This window comes from Vanellus vanellus (genome assembly GCF_965231255.1).
Source record: "Vanellus vanellus genome assembly, chromosome: 3".
NCBI classification, from domain to species: Eukaryota; Metazoa; Chordata; class Aves; order Charadriiformes; family Charadriidae; genus Vanellus; species Vanellus vanellus.
The window spans coordinates 101,688,550-101,709,614 of record NC_138907.1 but is presented as its reverse complement, the minus strand read 5'-3'; the positions used below and the strand labels follow the sequence as shown (position 1 = coordinate 101,709,614).

Sequence of the window (21,065 nt, the reverse complement as noted above, 5' to 3'; positions counted from 1 at the left end):
GCTGTTTTATTTTGAAACAAACTGTATTGTAACTAATAATGGAAAAACAGTACATTGCGGAAAAGTAAATCAATGCCTTCTTTAACTAGAATACTTCTGGATTCATATTTACCTTGGTTCCTGATGATCCCGGTTTCCCCTGTATTCCAGGTTCGCCTTTATCACCCTATATAACAATATAGGGGTGTAGCTGACAAATCACGTCACATGTGGTATGACTATCAAACAGTTACTGCTGGGAAACTGGCTCTTAAAAATAGGCAAAGGTAGTGACTGAAAGGCTGAAGTTCTGCAGGAAACCTGAAGTTTCAACTTGCTCTCAAGGAAACATGAGATACCAAAGGCAAAATGTGATCTGCCAGTCTCTGCTCACCTGTCCCTTCCCCGCCTGCCTTATTTCCCTTGCCCAGTCATACTATGTTTCTCTGTACTGACTTAATATTTCCACCTCCTTATTTAATAAAACTCTGAGAATCCTCATACCTGTCTGAGCCAAAATATTTATTTATGGTTTGGGTTTTATTGTAGCCTATGAATTAGGCATATATTCAGCATGAGGATTTTCATTAAAATCTAAGAATTACTGACTACTTCATGATGCTTTTCTCTAAGAATTAGCTTATTAAGAATGATCCTGTAAGAAACATATTCTGAATGAGATAAATACACAAAACAAAAGCATTTTTCACAAATGAAAATAAAGCTAGTTAATTTTTAGTCATTTCATAGGTATCCAATCTTTTTGACCATAGAAAACATTGACCACTTTTAAAAAATGCTACCTTCAGTATACAATTTTAAATAAATACATATGTACTTCTGGATATAAAATAAGGTATGGGTGCAAATGGATCTAAACGTAAATACGAAGTTCAGGAAATGGATTCTAGATTTCTAAATATTCTCTAGGACATACAATTCAGTGCTTACTGGCCAAAACTCATCTTGGATTAAATTAGAAGATTAAACTAACAGATCTAAATTTATAGTATCTACTTTAGTTTCTGAGAGCATGGGTCAAATTAATTCTTGCTGTAGCTGCAGTGCAATCAATAAAGTAACATCTGAAATAAATTTGGCTCCCCGGGTGGAAAAAGGAGCACGTAGTGTTATTTAACACAACTAAAATATAAATACATGTAACATGGGCAGAAATTTCTGATGTATACTGAAAATTATCTGGCTCCAGCATTGCAGAACATTTTCCAGGACTGCAAAGCTGAAACAAAGTCTCATGACCATTTCTGCAATTGTTCCAAACCTCATGGGATGACAGGCACCATTTACTGAGCTATATTAAACTCTCTTGAGACTGAACTATCATATAAGGTAATATAGGGAAAAATCATACAACTGCTCACCAACATTCAATATACCAAATAATTATCTGAAAAATCCTGGCGTTTTGTCATCTATAAAGTAGTCATTTATCAAAATCATGAGCAAATTATCACAAACACCTACCTTAGGCCCAGGAGCTCCAGGTAGACCAAATGAACCTTCTGGTCCCATCAAACCCTATTCATTTGTGAAAAAGGCAGAGACGTTTCTGTACTAAGCTAATGGATTCAGTATAGTGCATTAGTATTATTAGTATTAGTCTTATATTTCTATAGTGAAATAAATAAGATAGGAAATATAATGTCTTTCATCGTATTACTGTGCAGGCTGTAGCTTTCATACAGCATAGTGGATTGTTTAGACCTTCTATGGCCTAAGGAAGGGCTACTATGCAACGGAAAAAAAACATGCAGGAAAAAAGCACAGCACTGTCATGAAACACCCCTGAGAGAAAAAATTCTGCAACTCAAAACCCTTCCTGTGTGATATAATCTTTAACATATCCTTACTATGTCCTTAGCTATAATGGAAAGTGACAAGAGTTTCTTAGTTTCCATTTAGTGTTCCCAAAATCAGCAAAAATATATGTGGCATTTCATAACTCTCCTTTCTGACTGTGTCCCTCAAAGGTTGCCTTGACTCCTTTTGCAAACTTTGTGGAGATTTATTGGGAGCAGTCAACTTTGAGGCCACACCGTTGCATCTGCTGCAGAATCTTCAGGATTGAACTGTTCATTCAAAAACTCAGTGTCTTCTGCCATTTCAGATCATGACACTTCAGCACATGTACAAAGCCAGAGCATTGACAAAACAGTCCCTTGGACGCATCTCATGGAAACAAGCTAATAAAGGCATGTTTAGTTGTCTTTGTTCCATACATAAAATAAGAGCTAAAGGGTGTTAAACCATCAAATGGCTGGCTTTCTTAATTTCTGTTTAAAGCTACTCTCAAGTATACATTAGAAAATAAATCTTTTTTTAAAATCATAATTTCCATGAAGGAATTCCCATTTATAATATTTTCCACATCTGGTGTTAATATATGTCTTTCTCACCACTTCATCTCACTTCTTTTTGATTCTAGAACTGCATGTGTCAATAAAAACAATCTGTTGTTATTGGTTTGTTTGGACTTGCATATATACTGTGAAATATGATCTGCTATAAAGGTGTACTTAAGACACAGCATAAAATAAGAGCATAATAATAAAGAAAGTCAAGCAATTAAATAAGGCAAAAATCGAACATGTCAGAGATGAAGTTTTATCAATTATTCTAATTGACAGTATTTTCAAAAACTACTTTTATTATTGCTATTTAATCTTTGATTTCATATAGATAAAAACAACCACCTTCCATTTAGTAATAAATCATGGAATCACGGAGTTTTCAGAGTTGGAAGGGACCTCTATAGATCATCTAGTCCAACTCCCCTGCCAAAGCAGGATTGCCAGAGCACATTACTCAGGACTGCATCCAGGCGGGTCTTGAAAAGCTCCAGAGAAGGGGACTCCACAACCTCCCTGGGCAGCCTGTGCCAGTGCTCTGTCACCCTCACCGTAAAGAGGTTTTTAGGACAGATGTTAGGAACTAATCAGTTCCATAACATTATCTCAGACCTCCTTCAAAAGTTACATGTGATCAAAAAGAAATACATGTCTACAGTAGTTTGTTACACAGATTGTAACTTTTTTTCCAAAAATATTAACTTCTTTTGGTAAAACTAAAGAATGGCTTTGTTTTTGCAAAATTTTAAAAATTCAGAATATTTGGAACAGGAATTCTTTATAGGCTGGGTTTTCAGGATTCCATCAATTTTCTGATATTTCACCTGTGCTTTACTGTTAACTGAGGCAGCACAGATTAACTCAGATTTCTTTCCTGCTGTGTTGTAAGAAAGTACTGGTCACCAAAGCTTTCCATCAGTAAACATAGCAACTTGCTCTTTAGGCCATAGACACAGTTCTGTGAATACAAATAAATGGTATCAATCACAAGACTAAAACTTGAGTAACTTTGCTGCCAATTTTCCTCAGTCTCAGACTTTTACTGTTCAGTCAATTGCACATGAAAAGTCTTCTACTAAACTTCAATTTCTCTAAAATAACTAATAATATCATACATCAAATAATTTCCAACACTCTCCTGAACTTTGAAGATTAGATCTGTTTGTTCTTAGTTACACAGAAAATCAGTCATCTTATCAAAGATGATGCTGTTAATCTAGTATAATCGATTATTTGGTAAATAAAGGTTTACTATACCCTATGCCATTTCTTTCATAATTTTGGAAGAGAAATTAACAATTCCTCTCCAGCTGGAGTGAAATTTCAGAGGTCTGCTTCCACTCATAACCTAAGAGATAGTTTATTCCCATTAACCATTTGCTTATGGCCTATGTTCAGCACCAGCTTTGTTACAGCAAGTGCAAGAAAATATTCATTTGGTTTTGGAACCCAACTTTGATTATACTAAGACTCTCTTAATTCACTTGTACATCAGGCCTGCTTCATCACTTTTTCTCTTTTTGTTTACATAGCAAAATAAGGGTTTATTAATTTTCATTACACTGTAAGGCTTAATTCAACTTGGTTGCTTTAAATCAAATTTCATGTTATCTATTGACCTCCTCACTCCTGAAATACAGCTCTCTTCATTGTGTGATCTTTTTTGCATTCCTTGAAGGCTACCTTCCTTTTCCAAAAACCATTGTGAAATTATTATTTTCTTCTCCTCAGATTCCTGTTCTGTGCTCTTTACCAGCACATTAATCGGTAGAGAAACCGATTCTGTACACTATGTGTACAGAATAGCTTCTTTTTTTCTCCAATCAGATATGTGTATATATCTACATTGACATGAAAACACATACTAGTGAAAGCAAATCAGAAAATGAGTTTAATACAACTAAAGGTCAGGCATACAGCTGCAGGAAAGGGAGAAATAAAACCTAGTTTTCCTGGCTTCCTTTCTTGCACTTTCATTACTAGCGATATTTAACATACTCCATTAAAAAAATTACAGGAAGACGGCTACATGAAACAGTACACTGCAAGAAGAAAACTTTCATATGCAATATAGGAAAAGCTTGAGAACTTTATCTGAAAACAATGGCATGTAAAATTAAAAGAGAAGAGCTTGTTCTGAGTAAAGATAAAGAACAATTCAAGGACATAAAATGCAGCATTACTCCCCCATTTTCCAGACCTGGCACTATTTATGTGGCAGATAAATTAATAAATTACTGACATTGACAATTTTATAGGGATAGTTATTACTGAAGAAGAGCTTGTTACTGAAGAATTTTCCCAAGGTATTAATAGACCATTCACAAGCTTTCCATCTGTTTTTTCTGGAACAAACACATTTAGCATGACTAATACAAGGAAAATCCCACTATCTTTTCTGGTTGAAATTCCCCAAAGCCATATAATGTATTCAAGTATTCCATGCATCAATTTCCTACTTATTTTATCAGGTGACAAAAGATACACTAAGTGACTTGACAGGAAGCATGAATAAATTATTTTCAAGTGTATTAAGAACCAGATGTTATTTATCTAAATAAAATTTGAAGAAAACATGGTAGGTGAGTTACTTGAACAAATACGTACACTTTGGAATCCCACAAGGCTTTATTATAGCTGATGATACAGCCTTCCCTCCGGCATTTTGTTCAACTTTGCTCAGAAAGAAGTGGAGAAAAAATTTCCAGGAATAGGCAATGAAAGTTATTAGACGCACAGGTGAGAGACCAAATGTGCATGTGTTAACTAGGAGTAGGGACATTTTCACTTCCAGTTCAGGCAATGTTTCATCCAAATTTGATCGAAGGAACTGTAATAACTGGTTGTCAAGGAAATTTATTCTTTCCAGAGGAGATATTTAAGTGGCTGAAAAAGTCCTGTAAGTTCATGAAAAGAAAATCAACCAGTGTACTCACTTTATACAAAAAGGCTTCTGACAGCTGTAATGTAGTCGCCGCGTGGCAGAGTTAGGAAAGAAAAAGCTGCTGGGTGGATACAGGGTAGCTGTATATTGTGCAGGAAATTCTGAATTTATTGGGTGACAGAGTAGACCAGAATTTGTAAAACCCAAAACTGGTTTCAGTCTTTCTCTCCAGCCAGGATGCATTGGTTTTAATTGATCAGATATTTTATTAAGGAATTGTGAACATGGAAAAAGAAGTGACCTCTTCAATACATTTATAGGCATTCATATGCCTATATATAATCTTAGTTATCTGGAACCCAGAGTCAAGGTTTTTTAAACCTATCATTATCCAGAAAGCAAGTTCAGAGCTCTCTCCATCTGTGGCTATCTACAGAGATATAGGAGAAAGCACAAATCACACCCTTAGTTCTTTGGAATGTTCTTTGATGAAAAACAATAAAAAAGTGAAAAATTAAGAAAACAGATAGGAAAGAACATGAGATCTGTGGACTGTACCACTTTGAAAAGTCTATTTACAGTTTAATAACTTCCTCAGCTTCTTCAAGTGATAATCCACCTATCCATTTGGATTCCATATGGCTAACCAGTACTTAGCACAATCAGACCGTGCTAAAGTAAAGATTTAAGAGTCCTTTACAGAATCAATGATCTTGGCATCATTCTGACATATGCACAATTGAAACCAAAAGATGACCTCAAAAATCATGAGGTTTACTTGTGATGGGATAGACATACATTACTGGACAGACATACAGCAAGCCTTGACTTACAGGGCGTGTGATCATTCCTCCCTTTAGAGGTCTGAAAAACCTGACTGATTACAAATGAAATCTAGCACCTGATTTAAGTGCAATTCAGATGCAAGATCAAATAGAAACTTGGGAGGGGTCTTCAAATATATTCTCTCTGAAAAGTAAAGTTAGACTACTATTAGGCCTTAAGCATCTGAAGTTCACCCACCTTCTAACTGGAGAGAAAAGGCAATTTTCACAGAAAAATAGAGAAAATAGAGAACAAATGGCCAGTGAAAAACAAGAAGTCTTCCCACAATTGACATAATATTCTATTAAATCAAAGACCCTCTCACCACATAATCAACCAAATAATCCCATACAAAATAACAAAATCCCAATAAATTTGGGGCAGAAAAAAACCCAGGCGTGCTTTCAGGCAGAGAGCAGATACTGAAAGGACTTTAACTAAGATGATGCACATAATCAAAAATTCAACACTAAAATATAATAAAAAATAGCAGGGATAGAGGGGACTTAGATTTAGATAATCCTTAGGCCAAGTACATGCTCCATTTAGCCAGGTAGGCATATATTGCTCTTTTTACCAAGAGTAATTGGAGAATCATAGAATCGCTGAGGTTGGAAGGGACCTTTAAGATCATCAAGTCCAACCGTTAACCTACCCTGACAAAAACCACTTCTAAACTATGTCCCTAAGTACCACACCTACCCTTTTTTTCAAAACCTCCAGGGATGGTGAATCCACCACCTCCCTGGGCAGCCTATTCCAATGTTTAATAACCCTTTCAGTGAAAAAGTGTTTCCTAATATTCAGTCTAAACCTCCCCTGACATAACTTAAACCCATTTCCTCTCATCCTATCACTTGTCACCAGGGAGAAGAGGTCAGCCCCCACCCCTCTACAACCTCCTTTCAGGTAGTTGTAGAGGGTGATAAGGTCTCCCCTCAGCCTCCTCTTCTCCAGGCTAAACAACCCCAGTTCCCTCAGTCATTCCTCATAAGATTTGTCCTCTAGACCCCTCACCAGCTTTGTAGCCCTTCTCAGGACACGCTCCAACACCTCAATGTCCTTCTTGTATAGAGGGGCCCAAAACTGAACGCAGTACTCAAGGTGGGGCCTCACCAGTGCCGAGTACAGAGGGACCATCACTTCCCTAGTCCTGCTCACCACAGTATTCCTGATACAGGCCAGGATGCTGTTGGCCTTCTTGGCTACCTGGGTACACTGCTGGCTCATATTCAGCCAGCTGTCCACCAGCACCCCCAGGTTCTTTTCTGCCAGACAGCTTTCAAGCCACTCCGCCCCAATCCTGTAGTGCTGCATGGGGTTGTTGTGACCCAAGTGTAGGACCCGGCACTTGGCCTTGTTGAACCTCATACCATTGGCCTCGGCCCATTGGTCCAGTCTGTCCAGATCCCACACTCTTCGTAGAAATAAAGAACCATCCAGCATCCACACGTGTTGTAACTGGAGCTTACTGTCTTCTCTAAATCCTTTATTGTCAAGTCTGCTGGGTGTGAGAAGAGCATGGGACTCTATCACCAAGCTCAGAAAATCCACAAACCAAAACTGTCTTAGCTGGCCAGATGTAGGCAAAATCTGGTAGACTGCATCTGAATTCATCTTTTGGTGATCCTCAGACAGCCATGGAAAAGGCATAAAGGATTCTTTCTCTGTGTGACTTCAACTTCAAAAGTGTAGAACTCTAAAGGAAAGCAGACTGTATTTCCAGTTGAAAGCAAAAGAGACAAGATTTTGGAAAACTCCATTCATTAAAATGACATCAAGAACAAATTTCCCACTCCTGATTAAATATTCTAAAGTGAATGAGAGTGTCTGACATGATGTTCAAGACTCATATGTGACTTGCATATCTGACAAAACAATTGCAGTATCTTCCCAGAAAAGAAGAAAAAAACCTTTTCATTACTTCGCTTGGAGATGGAAACAATCACGTTTTCAGTCACTATTTGCTTATACTGAGCCCTTAACCCAGGCTCCTTATAAACAGACTCCTCCTGAAGTTCTGAATTCCAATATATCAATGTGTATTTTCTTTTTCTCTGGAGAAAAGAGACTCCTGGTTTTGGATACCCTTTCTGTTTTAGGAGGGAAACAAGCACCAGTAACAATCTGAAACAGAGAAGTGTCATACCCTGAGAATAATTCCAGCCTTAGCATATAAATGATCCTTAGGCTAGTAGTTACCTTCATACTTGGTTAATTTGGCAACATGTAGTTACACAAGACTGCATATACCAAGATGGTCAGACATATGTGTTGCTAACTTCCATCCAAACAAGGGTTCTCTTTAGAATGGGGAATGATGCAGTGGGATGCAAGCCCCAAATAATTTTGATATCAGGTCTGACCTTATGTACTCTAGAAGATGGTAACCTTAACTAAGATTTTAGAGAGATTCAGCAAAAAAGACAAAGAATCAAAAGGTCCACACTGAGATCCTTGGCATCCTCTTTCTTCAAGGTTCCTGTCACCCAACAGAATGAGGCACAAGTTACCACTACAACCTGGATAAACACCACTGGAGTCACTGAGAGCAGAAAAGAAAGGTCCCTGATAACATTATTCCTGTTCTGCAATGAAAGGTAGATACTGACAGTAAGATGACCTTAGCAGTGTGACAGTAGGCATCCTGATGCCCGAGGAATGAACATCAAGACCCTTTTAGAGAGCAGCTGACTGTCCTGTATTTGACCTTGCAGATATAAATATGGATTTCTTTAATTTCAGAATGAGCCCTCTCCCTTTCTTCAATTTCAGAATGAGCCCTCTCCCTTTCTTCTACTTTTAACAGTACAAAGTGTCACCTGAAACCCCTTTGTCTTTTGGCATGGATGAAATCCAGCCTGATGGCTGGATGTCAAGACGAAATTCACTACTGATAAAGCATTTTCATAGAGAAAGACCTTGAAAAGAGATGAGGTAGATAAATTGAGAGACAGGTAAGTTATGAAACTGAACAATACAATCTGTTAAAAATGGCCAAAATCCAAGAACTTTTATCAGTGTTGTCTCATCTGTTACCCAAAATATCAAGAGGCTTAACATAACAGCAAGGGCAGCAGAAAGAACAGTTCACAGCTTTCACCTGCTATTTCCACACTTCAAATATGCTGCCAGGCTAAAAACTTACAGTTGCCATAGTCTTGTCTTTTGCTGCTGATAAAAGGAATATTGCAACTTCTAACCATAGCTTCCCTACTTAGGAATAAAATGGTCAGTGCCATTTGTACCTTCAATGGATCACTATCCGAGCGTCTCGGTCTCTTCTTCTGTTTCATGAATGCTATCTGCTTCTTTCTAATGATTTTTCTGAAGCTCTGTCCAGACCATTTCCTTCTTGCTGCTATTCAAATCCCGCAGCTTTGTCCAGATAATTTCATTTACTACTTCCTTTTACCCTTACATTTCAGACAGAATTAATTAGCAAGAGAATTATTGCTCTGAGACTAATTTTTGTAAAGAGTGTTCATATGTTAGTCTCTTATTTATCAAAGCAATGCTATCAAAGCATTTATAAGACTGATACTTCTCACTTCAGATATTAGGAAACTGATCACTATTGTTATCAAAATCAGTATCACAGGCAGAGTTGGACTTAGTGATTATTTATCTTCAAATGCATTTTCCAAGCCAATGAAATTAAGCAGTATCTTACAGTTTCCCATGTAATCATATTTATCCCAGTAATAACACTAACAAAATGCTGAAATTTCACAATTAAATATTTTCACTGAACTGCTTTCTTGGCTTCCTGAGAAACTGAAGTTTCTTCTGTTTGGACGATAGAGATAATAGCATCAGTCTTAATTCTGTACTTAATTCTCTACAGTATTTACTTAATTCTAGCAATAATAGTCTATATTGATCTGCTTGAGGTTGAATATAGCGTGAAACATATGTTCTATAACTGAATAAAAAGCTACAGCAAACAGCTTATTTATGATGCTAAGCCATGTATCTCTCAGGAATGTCAGAAGCATTTTAGACAGCAAATAAGAGAAAATACATCAAAGAAGATAAAATATCTCAAGCACAAAACGAAAACTGCAGAAAGACATGTTCACAGTGAGGATGATTAATAATAGAACCATGCAAACATTGTTGAACTTTTCAATAGAAAAGATAATTATTCTAAAGGCAGCATGTGTTCAACCAATTATGAAATTCCTACTAATTAATGAAAGATCTCTAACTAGTTTTAAGCAGCTGTCGCTTTTGCCTTTAAAATTTCCATTTTTTAAAGTCTATATATACTTGCACCAACTTTCAGAACAATTATTTTACAACTGTGCTTCCTAAAGGATTATAAAGAACACGAAAATCAGTCAGACAGTAACAAAGACGTGGTAAGCTGGACTGTCCAAAAAAATTAATTATTTTCAGTTTCCTACATTCCAAAATAAAAATCTCTCTTTAAGCATTTTGGGAATGCATTGATTACAGCTATTCTCACAGTATTTGTCAAAAGAGCACTATCACAAATGCATCCCAAAATTAATCTTCAGAAATTCATTGCAAACTATGACAATATTTAAGTCGGTCTTAACGTTCAAAATAAATTTACCTGAATAATTTTAAAGTTAATTCAAAGTTAATGAATTCTGAGAGCAAATTCAGACTAATGTCTTTCCTGGATTTGTTTATCAAATGTGCAGTCAGGAAACCATCAATTTTAAAAGAAAAGGGAGTATATATTTTCATAGAATCACAGAATTGCATAATAACAGAGTGGTAGGGGTTGGAAGGGACCTTCAGAGATCACCTAGTCCAACCCTCCCTGCCAAAGCAGGGTCACCTACAGCAGGTTGGACACGAACGCATCCAGGTGGGTTTTGAATGTCTCCAGAGAAGGAAACTCTACAACCTCTCTGGGCAGCCTCTTCCAGTGCTCTGTCACCCGCAAAGTAAAGAAGTTTTTCCTCATGTTCAGACAAAATTTCCTGTGTTCCAGTTTGTGCCCGTTGCCCCTTGTCCTGTCGCTGGGCATCACTGAAAAGAGTCTGGCCCCATCCACTTGACACCCGCCCTTTAGATATTGATAAGCATTGATGAGATCCCCTCTCAGTCTTCTCCAGGCTAAACATACCCAAGTCCCTCAGCCTTTCATAGAATCATAGAATCATAGGGTTGGAAGGGACCTCTGGAGATCATCTAGATCCCTGCCAGAGCAGGGACACCTTAGAGCAGGTTGCACAGGAACACATCCAGGCAGGTTTGGAATGTCTCCAGAGATGGAGACTCCACCACCTCCCTGGGCAGCTTGTTCCAGTGCTCTACCACCCTCAAGGTAAAGAAGTTCCTCCTCATGTTTAGGTGGAACTTCCTGTACTCAAGTTTGTGCTCGTTACCTCTTGTCCTGTCACTGGGCACCACCAAAAAGAGCCTGGCCCCATCCTCCTGGCACCCACCCTTTAAGTATTTATAAGCATGGATGAGGTCCCCCCTCAACCGTCTTTTTTCCAGACTAAAGCTTATAAGCTTTCCTTATAAGAGAGGTGCTCCATTCCCTTGATCATCTTTGTCACCTTCTGCTGGACTCTCTCCAGTAGTTCCCTGTCCTACTTGAACAGGGGAGCCCAGAACTGGACACAGTACTCCAGATGTGGCCTCACCAGGGTAGAGTAGAGGGCGAGGATGACCTCCCTCGACCTGATGGCCACACTCTTCTTGATGCACCCCAGGATGCTCTTGGCCTTCTAGGCCACTAGGGCACATTGCTGGTTCATGGTCAACTTGTTGTCCACCAGGACTCCCAGGTCCCTCTCTGCAGAGCTGCTTTCCAGCAGGTCAACCCCTAATCTTTACTGGTGCATGGGGTTATGTCCTCCCTAGGTGCAGGACCCTACAATTGCCCTTGTTGAACTTCATTAGTTTCCTCTCTGAGCAACTCTCCAGCCTGTCCAGGTGTCACTGAATAGCAGCACAGCCTTCTGGTGTGTCAGCCACTTCTCCCAGTTTTGAGTCATCAACATTTTGGGGGGAATTCAGAGATTAGACTTAGTATGATCATATTTGTCAACCTAAAAATGCTAGGTAGCTACTGTATCTGCCATTGCTTGTTTGCTTATTACAAGTAGAGAATGACAGCATCAGAATTATTTGTTCATAATAACATCATTACATCATTTGGCAAACTTACAGTATCCCCTGGTGACCCCTTCGCTCCTGGGTGACCCGGTGGTCCAATTTCACCCTATATTTTTAACATAAAGAGAAGAATTCTGCGATTAACGTAGGTATAGTTACAAAATTTGTTAAATATTCTTTAATTACGCAGACTTATTTCATTAGGATTATTTCTGAAAGTATTATGAAATTAACTCTGTTACTTTTAAATTATTCATTCCTTCTGGAATAGTTGAAATAAAACCTAATGAGAGATTTTCAAACATGCAATAAAGAATTTGGAGCATGTTTCCATTCATTTGCAGCATGATTTGATGTTCGAAATCCCCATTATGAAAACTCTCCACTGAGCACAGACTGAACCTTTACTTTGGAATGGATATATATAGGCACAGGTTTTAACTGTGTTTTGAACTATTAATAATACCTTTTGTCCTTTTGCTCCTTGATTTCCAGGGATTCCAGGAATTCCCTGAGGGAAAAAAAGAAAAACTTTTAAATATATAGAATAATTTCTCCAGAAAATAATATATAACCCCCCTTCATGTCCTCATAAATTTAACATTTGCCGTACGATCAGAGTCCAAAATATGGGCAGGAAATAGAAAATTTAAAAAAACGTGTAAGAGAAAAGACCTTCAGCTGGAAACATGCAAAATATTTCATTTGGGGATACAGTGCAAAGCTAATGTTCAGTTGCTCCCCAGTGCTTTCATGACAGAAGTCCATGTCTGCCGCTGGGCAGGCTCACATGCTCCCAGTTGCCCATCAAGGGCTGCAATGCTTTGCTGAAAACCCTGAGTGACACAGGGAAAGAGACCACTTTTCGTTATCCATAAAATTTCCCACATAAGATAGAGCAAAAGTCCTGGTCAATAGGACCATAAGTATGACAAATCCTATATTCCTGTCTAAAATACAGTGATTGTAACAGAACACAAGAGATAGCTATAGTATATTTGCTGTATGCTAACTTCCACCTCCATAAATACTTGAAGATCTCTGTAATTTCTTCAGCACCATTGCTCATTTTAGCTCTACAGTATATCTCACAGTTTTCGTACAGTGATCATTTAGTTGAACATAATTCAGTTTTAAAACAAAACTCCATATATACTTAAAACTGTAGTCTACGTTCAATCTATTTCTTCTCTCAAGTAAAACTATTCAAATTTATTGGACACTCTTCTTACTTGTATCATCGTTAATCTGCAGTAAGAATTTGGCTTACCGACTTTACATTTTAATCTAAACACCACCAAAACAAATGCATTCTGTGGGAAAAAAAAAAAAAAACAAACCAAAAAAAACCAAAACAACCAAACAAACCCCAAAAACTGAATGTAACAACCAGGAATAACCTGATAGTTTCCATATGGATTACATCTGTGCAATGCTGGCTTGGAAAAGATAGTTCCATTGTGTTGCAGTTTACACACAGCTTCTAGTTAATAATGACCCCATCAAGCAGAAACAGTTCATTGGTCAAGGGCACATGAGTTAACAATGACATCCTGAGTGTTTTACAGGCCAACGAAATTCTAATGTATTTATCATTAAAAGAAGAGATCAAAGAATATAATAAAAAGAACTGGAAAGAAATGCCTCGTTCTGAGACTTCTACTCACATCATGTAACATAACTCTTCTTGCTAAACTTTTGTCCAAAACCATCTTAGATCTTTTGCACAAATAAAGAGATGGGAAATAGAGCATATTTATCACCACATTTAGGAACTTTCAGACCTGTCCATGAGTTCTCAGTATAATTATTTAACAGTTAATTTCTGTAGCTGTAAAATATAAAACTAAATTATGAATACTTGTACCTGTAACACAAAACAGAATTTCATGTATGCTGAAAAAAACACCCACTAGGCAGCAACCTTCTCGTACTGAAATGATGTACCAATGCTTTCCATGGTTACATTTCTATGCTATTTGCAGGGTTGAAAGAAGACAGTTCCTCATACTTATCCAACACAGCAAATGATTTACCATTATATAAGCATGCCTAAAGGAAGAAACACAATGTCCTGCTGAGCTCTGTTGAACTTTCTTGGTTAAAAGAAATTGTGAATACAAGACATTTAACTTTACCTTTATATCAGTGGCAAAGAAGGATAAAAGTCAAAGAACAATTGTAAAACTAATTCATATTTTTTTTCCTTTTTTTATCTTTTGATTGATTCTACACCTACTGAAGTACACAGAACTTGGGCTCTTATTTCAGTGGGAGCTGGTCCAGACCCTTAAAATTCTCTTATGGCTCATTCACGTTCACTCAGCTAAGAATGAATCTATCAGTTATGCTAATGCGAGTGATTCCCAGAGTACATGGCGTGGAGATTTTCAGTTATTCTCTGCATGTCAGCTGGCACAAAAGAAGGAGAATGAAGTGGCTAATTTGGTCATAAAGAATGAGTTTTTCCCATGAGTTATTCTCCTGTATAGCTTCCATGGTTCAGTAATTACAAAGACTAATTTCTGTAGGATGAGCTCCAGGATGCCCAAAAAAATTAAATTTTGTTTCCTTCTCATTATCTATTCCCAATCTATTACTTCCTTTCACATGGATAATCCCCGGTTATGCCAATTAGAATTATTTGCACCTTCCCAGAAGACAAGGTTAAAAGCAGTTTAGATATCCTGAGCTTCTTCCGTAACTTCTAGATCAAAAGCCAAACCAAGCTTTAGAAATGTGTCTTGCTCCTGAACAGAGATTTCACATGCAGTACAAATCCTCAGAATCTGAGCACTGTTTTGTCCACCGTCAGTTATAAGGCAATTTTAATAAGGAGTTATGTTTAATAGGGTGACATAACACTAAAATATCAAGGAAACTTTACTCTAATTATCAAAAAATGCATTCTTACTTTAAAGCATGAGACAATGCAACTAGTTTTACTCCATTAGTAAGATAAAAATGTACTTCTTGTGAAGAGTATATTGAAACTAAAATTATCACAAATCCCTGTGTTTAATCAACACTTAATATGAAACAGATTCATCATGCAATTTTTCTGCCACTAAGGGAAACACAATGTTTGGAACTACTACAAATGGGAAAACTGCCACCCACTGGGAGTAACAGAATCAATGCTATGGAATAATTCATGATTCACTGGCCTACGGAAAAAAAATGCCTTTGGCGATGTCCTTTGTAAAGCTATCAAGCAACATTTTGTTCATACGAAAGAAGAAAAAGGGGTTGTAATTCTAGATTTTCTTTTCTTTGTCTTTCCAGAAAACTTATTTTAAATGGTTTGTATTTATGATATATGCAGTTATAATACCAATAAAACATAGCATTACATTTCTAGCCAGAATAGCTAAAAATCAAAGCATCCACCATGCTTTAGTGATTTCTGTCCATACATGAGTTGGACCGTCTTACACTTCTGCATCAGTTAATTTGTTCCCCTTCTTCTTTTACATCAAATTTCATGTAAGGTTTATTCAGTGTTTCTTTGTATTTAAAAATGAAGTTTATTGCAAACATTACCACTGCCTTAGTTCTTTCAGCATCATCAATCTGACTTTCTCAGCTACCTTTATTTCATTCAAATGCCTTCCTCCGAAATTTTCCCTTAAATGGAAAGTCTTCCCTTACCTGTAATATTATTCATTATCCTCAATCAGCAAGCACTAGAATCACATCAAATTTAAAGCCAACAAGATAGCCTAGTAAAGTTAATTCCTTGGTTTAAAAACATGTCTATTCTAAAGATTTTCAACTGCAGTTTATCAAAACTAATGTGATCATGTATCAGTCTGGCAGCTAACCAAGATTTTTTATCTACTGAGACACTGCTGTCATTACCCTTTATTCAGCCTCCTTTGCCTGTTTAATAATTTATCTTCCACCCTGTGTAACCTATGTGTACTGAGAAGTCTGTCAGCTTTCTAAGCTCTTGTTACAGACCTGGGGAGGCTTTGCAGGGTAGCCCCAGGACCTAAAGTGACACTTGAATGCCATATAGATAACTGAAATCGTTTCTGGTGTCACTGAAGGTGCTGTGGGATAGCTGATCTACCCTTTGAAAAAGATGTCAATCTATCTGCTCTAAGAACTAAGTCATACATGCCAGATGTTGCCGTTGCCCTCATACATCACAAATGGCTCTCAGTGCCAATGCCTAGGTGACAAAAACCCACACACCTTGGTGTCTCATTCTATGGAGCAAAATTAATCTTTTTTTTCCTTTGTTTGTTTGTATATGCCTGGTGTGATAGGTCTCTATCTTCAGATAGCAAAAGCTTCTGACAAACATTTGTTAGGAATCACAAGACATGTAAGTATAAACTAGGCTATCCAAAGGTAAAAGGAACCATTGGTATGCTTTACTTGCAATAAATAAAAATGCTTAGCCATGGGTCTCACAGCTTCATCACAGAATGAAGCTCATCTGGGTATGCAACTAAATCCCCTGACGCAGTCTTCCTCAGCTCCAGCCCCCCAAGCTGGGACTTCAGAACACCCAATAGGAAGAATTTTTTTCTATTGTGATGATGTGCTTCAATGATGACACTTATGCAATGCTGTATAAATAGTCTATTTTATCCCAGTTTTAGCAATTGAAATAAATCTTCTTTTCTTTGATAATACCTGGCAGATACAATGGATTTAACTGTAAAAGGAACATGGTCTCACAATCCCTGGAAAATCTTTCTTGTGGCTTTCATTAATCATGACGTGTCTATTTTTGTTTTGGATTATATTAAACAGCTGGATTTCTTTCCATGGAGCCCCACAAAAAATCCATTAAGTAAATTGCCTGAGGCCTTATATACAGATCAACTAGGTGTAAGCATTTTTTACTTAAGCCACAAGATACATTTCTCAAAATATTTTTCACACTTTTTATACCTAGTATTATGGATTATTTGTATCTCCCTCATGCTTAACTTTATGCTTGCAAACAGCAGAAGAAACCATGCATAAAAACTTTTTCCAAAACAAAACCAAAAATGTTACTCCTAAAATGAATATTTATTAGCCTATTCCATTCTTTATTTTCTGCTACTGTCTTTAATATTCCCCATCTCTTCAGTGCCTGGTAGGACTCCATTATTCAGTACTTGCTGATAACCCCAGTATGGAAAGTAGGAGTTTCTAGACTACAGATAACATATCCATTATCATAAAATTCTATTTCTGGAAGATGCAAAATTATAGAATATTTCCAAAATCTTCTCTGTTATGAGCAAACTGTTTTGCAGTCAATTCCCCAAGAAGATGGAGAGAATATTAGTATAATTATTTTATTATCTTATTTTCTTAGCGTAGGTATACAAAACTATACTCTTTCAACATACTGCTTTAAACAGGCTCCTCACTGAATACAGTACATCTGGACTTATTTTGTAATGTGTCAAACATTTGACAAATACCCTCTAGGACAAATGACTATGGAACAGTTTTTCCAACTATCCACTTTTCTTTCAACATCAGGACAAAAATACCTGAAATAATATATTTTTTCTCTATTAAAAACGATCATGATTTAAAAATTTATGATAAAACAATACTTCCTGTTTAAACAGCAAGACCTTCTGAACAAATGAAAAAGTAGTAAAATGTAAGGTAAACATACACCCTTTATTTCAGAGGTCATTATTTGGGGAGAAAAAATCTACCAGCTTCTCTACTACTATTGTTGAATATCAGTAAATATTAGGGTTTCTTTTATAGTTGAAGACAGTATCTGCTTTCATATTTTAATTTTTTATGAGGATGGTGAGTGAGGTTATTTTCCTGTAATGTTTCCTTGTTTAAATTATGTTAATTTTTAAAATTTGATCTATTGAGTAACATCTACAAACTACTCTTAAAAGATGGTCACATTCTAGGCTATTGCCCATTTACACAACAAAAATTCAAACTGTATCCCTAAGGAATCATTCATAATTCAGGTAGTGACACAAGCCTCACAGAAGATTCCAGCAGGGCACTGAGAAACTGTAATCAGAGTCTCAGTCTTAAAAAGTCCATAGGCTTTTAAAGAAGATTGCCAGAATGGTGTTCGTTTTGACCCTACTCTTTCTTCAACAGGGTAACTGTTAATCAGGGTCAGCTGAAGGATCAGGTTTAAAACAGATAAAAGTCAGGACTACTGATAAAAAGATGGTTCTTCCAGTGTATATGAGTTCTCTTAATTATGCTTCAATCAAATGGCTCCTTCCACTTGGAAAAATCTGCAATTCTGAATCTGGGAAGACACTAAAGGATATTACATGAATTATAGCACTAGAACAAGATTCACAAAACGTACCTATCCACCCAGATGTTCCCATGATGCCTTTAAACACTTGGAAAACACAACTGTTTATGTATTACTGATCCTGACTTGAAAAAGCATACTTGAAGATATATGAGAGATTTACTGGAGGTATGTTAAAAAGTACAAATCAAGCCATAATTTGGATAAAAGTACAACAGTCAAGATACTTTTTAAAAGATCACAGCAAATCCTTGATAATCCTAATAGAATGAAAGACACAAACTCAATTTGGATAATGGATAAAACTTTCTACTGAGGAAAGAAGGAAAATGTATGTAAAAGAAATTCAATGAAGCTGCATCTGCTACTACTGAGTAGTTGGAATTGATGACAAAAAAAAATGGGCCAAACACAAAGAAGCATTCCCACAGACATAACGAGCACCCACCAGACTAGCAGAGCAGCTTTAAATTAAATGCAGGAAAGGAAAAAGCATTACCAAGATCTTTGCAGTTATAAGACCAGAGTTTGCAAACACTTTTTTTTGGCAAATCATTTATTAAAAATAAAACACACATATATTAAATGTGGAACACAGTGACCCCTGTTGCACTGCCAACAACACAGACCTTGGAAAACTGTAATTTGAAAGCTGGAAATACTAACAGAAAAGAAAACTGTATATCTTGACACAGGCTGAAACTGGTGTGACTGTTTCTTGTAAATACCCTTCAAGACAATATGAGTATCAGACTTGTCAAATCTTTGTGGATCCAAAGACAAAACCCAAACCCCCAGCCCTGCGATGCCCACCCTCTGCCTGCCATGCCAGGCACCAGACTTACAGACTATGCAAACCAGCATCCAATCTGCCTAAAAAGTTTACACTGACTTCTAACAGCTGACAAACTGACCCATGTTTGACGCTTACACGTAAACACACTCAAGCAGTTACATGCCTTCAAAATGTTCTAAAATTTCTCCACTACTTAAATTACAGAGAAAAGCTTATGATGGGTCACACAATTTGAGCAACTTGCACATATAAGAGAGGGCAAGCTGAGGATGGCAGAGCCTCCTCGAAGGGCAGTGACTGCTGCTCTGCTCCTGGCACCCAACACGCCCAGCTGTCTGACACTACAAGAATCGCAGTTCTGTTCACACAGGTCACACTGGTGTGGAAGGATGCAATTTTCAGCCTTCCCCTTTTCCTGTAGTAAGGAGCCACTCAGTTAAATTAGCAGTGAGTAGGTTTAACAATAAATTATGCATTTTTTCCATATGGTGCATACTGTGAAATTTGTCACAGGATGTAGCAAATGCAAACAGTAAAACTCTGTTCCAAAAAGGACTGTAAAATTGCTAGAAAATTGGTCCATTGCTGGCTATTAAATAGGATGGGCCAGCAGGCATTTTTGGCTAAGGAAGTCCCAAAATCTCTGACAGAGAATTTGGCTAAGTCCTAAAATCTCTGACAGACAGAATCTGTCAGTAAATAACAGGCGAAAAAAAATCTTTTTCTATGTACTCCTATCCATTGTCAGAGAGTAAATTCTGTGACAAGTCCTTTAGTCTGAATCTGCCTGGCAGTTCTTATCTGTTTAAGAAACAGCTAAGAAAAGTTGGTGTGGAGACTGGGATCAAACCCCTTCAGAGCACGAAGAAGGAAAATCACACCTTGACTCACGCAGCAATCACTAAGACTAAATTTAATTACTAAACCTAATTACTAAAGCAAAAATTAATTTGCACAATGAGAGTCAAAGGTTGTTTCTTAAATCGTTTAATATTTCTGTAGCGCATTTCTTTATTCTTGGTCTTAGTGGATCTAATAACCTTGATTTTGCTGGCCCTGTAGAAATTTATTCTGCACTGGCCCAATACGAGTAAAATGTGTCAAAAATCCTAAAGTCTTTTTTTTTTTTAAGACTAACCTAAGAACAGGATCCCATAAGCACTGAGTTCCTGTTGCTTTATTAGCCCAGAGTACTATTTGATTTGTGATATGTAGTCTTTTTAGAGCAATGGCTAAGCACAAATACACAGTATTTTTAAAATTATCTGTCTGAAAAGAAACAAATGCTGGTCATAACATACATAATAATCAAGACTTCCAATGCTACAAATGCTTCCAAGACTTGCTACTTCCAATGCTACAAATGAAAAAATATGTATTTTTATCATGGGGTTTTTTTTGCAGTTTGGGAAGGAGAGGTCTTATACCATCATGATATTTTAATCTTAGCAGAAACATTAATTAAACCTTACAAATGAATTTAAATTCATTCCAATTAAAGATTGTTTAGTTTTTTATTTCATTATGGATAGGAAGCCAGCCTATATTCAGGCAAGACTTTCTATAGCTTCAATTCACTGTAATTTTAAAACATAAAGATTACAAAAATGAAAACACCAGCTGCACCAAATTTCCCCAAATTTGCTAGCACTGTGTCTACTTGAGTGCCTGAGACTTGAGTACCAACTTCTCAATTTCAGGCTTAAAGCTCTTTGTGGACAGGGACTGTCTTCATTGGTTCCTGAATAGAGGCAAACCAATGTATCTCAGTTACAAAATCATCTTTATCACCTGCTTTATAGCAAGAATATTGAGTATAAGCAGTACTAACATGGTTTCTCTGAT

The 21,065-nt window shown here is 37.0% G+C and overlaps 1 protein-coding gene across 2 annotated transcripts in view; it reads right to left on the bottom strand.

Moving 5' to 3' along the window:
• Positions 1–21,065, bottom strand: part of COL21A1 (collagen type XXI alpha 1 chain) — a gene marked incomplete at its 5' end in the record, with an annotated part of 89,845 nt that overhangs the window by 14,909 nt on the left and 53,871 nt on the right. For both annotated transcript variants that reach the window (XM_082481131.1, XM_082481130.1), the window contains 4 exons: positions 113–166; positions 1,465–1,518; positions 12,215–12,268; positions 12,629–12,673. In XM_082481131.1, coding sequence (XP_082337257.1) covers positions 113–166; positions 1,465–1,518; positions 12,215–12,268; positions 12,629–12,673 — 207 coding nt within the window. The remainder of the gene's footprint in view (positions 1–112; positions 167–1,464; positions 1,519–12,214; positions 12,269–12,628; positions 12,674–21,065) is intronic.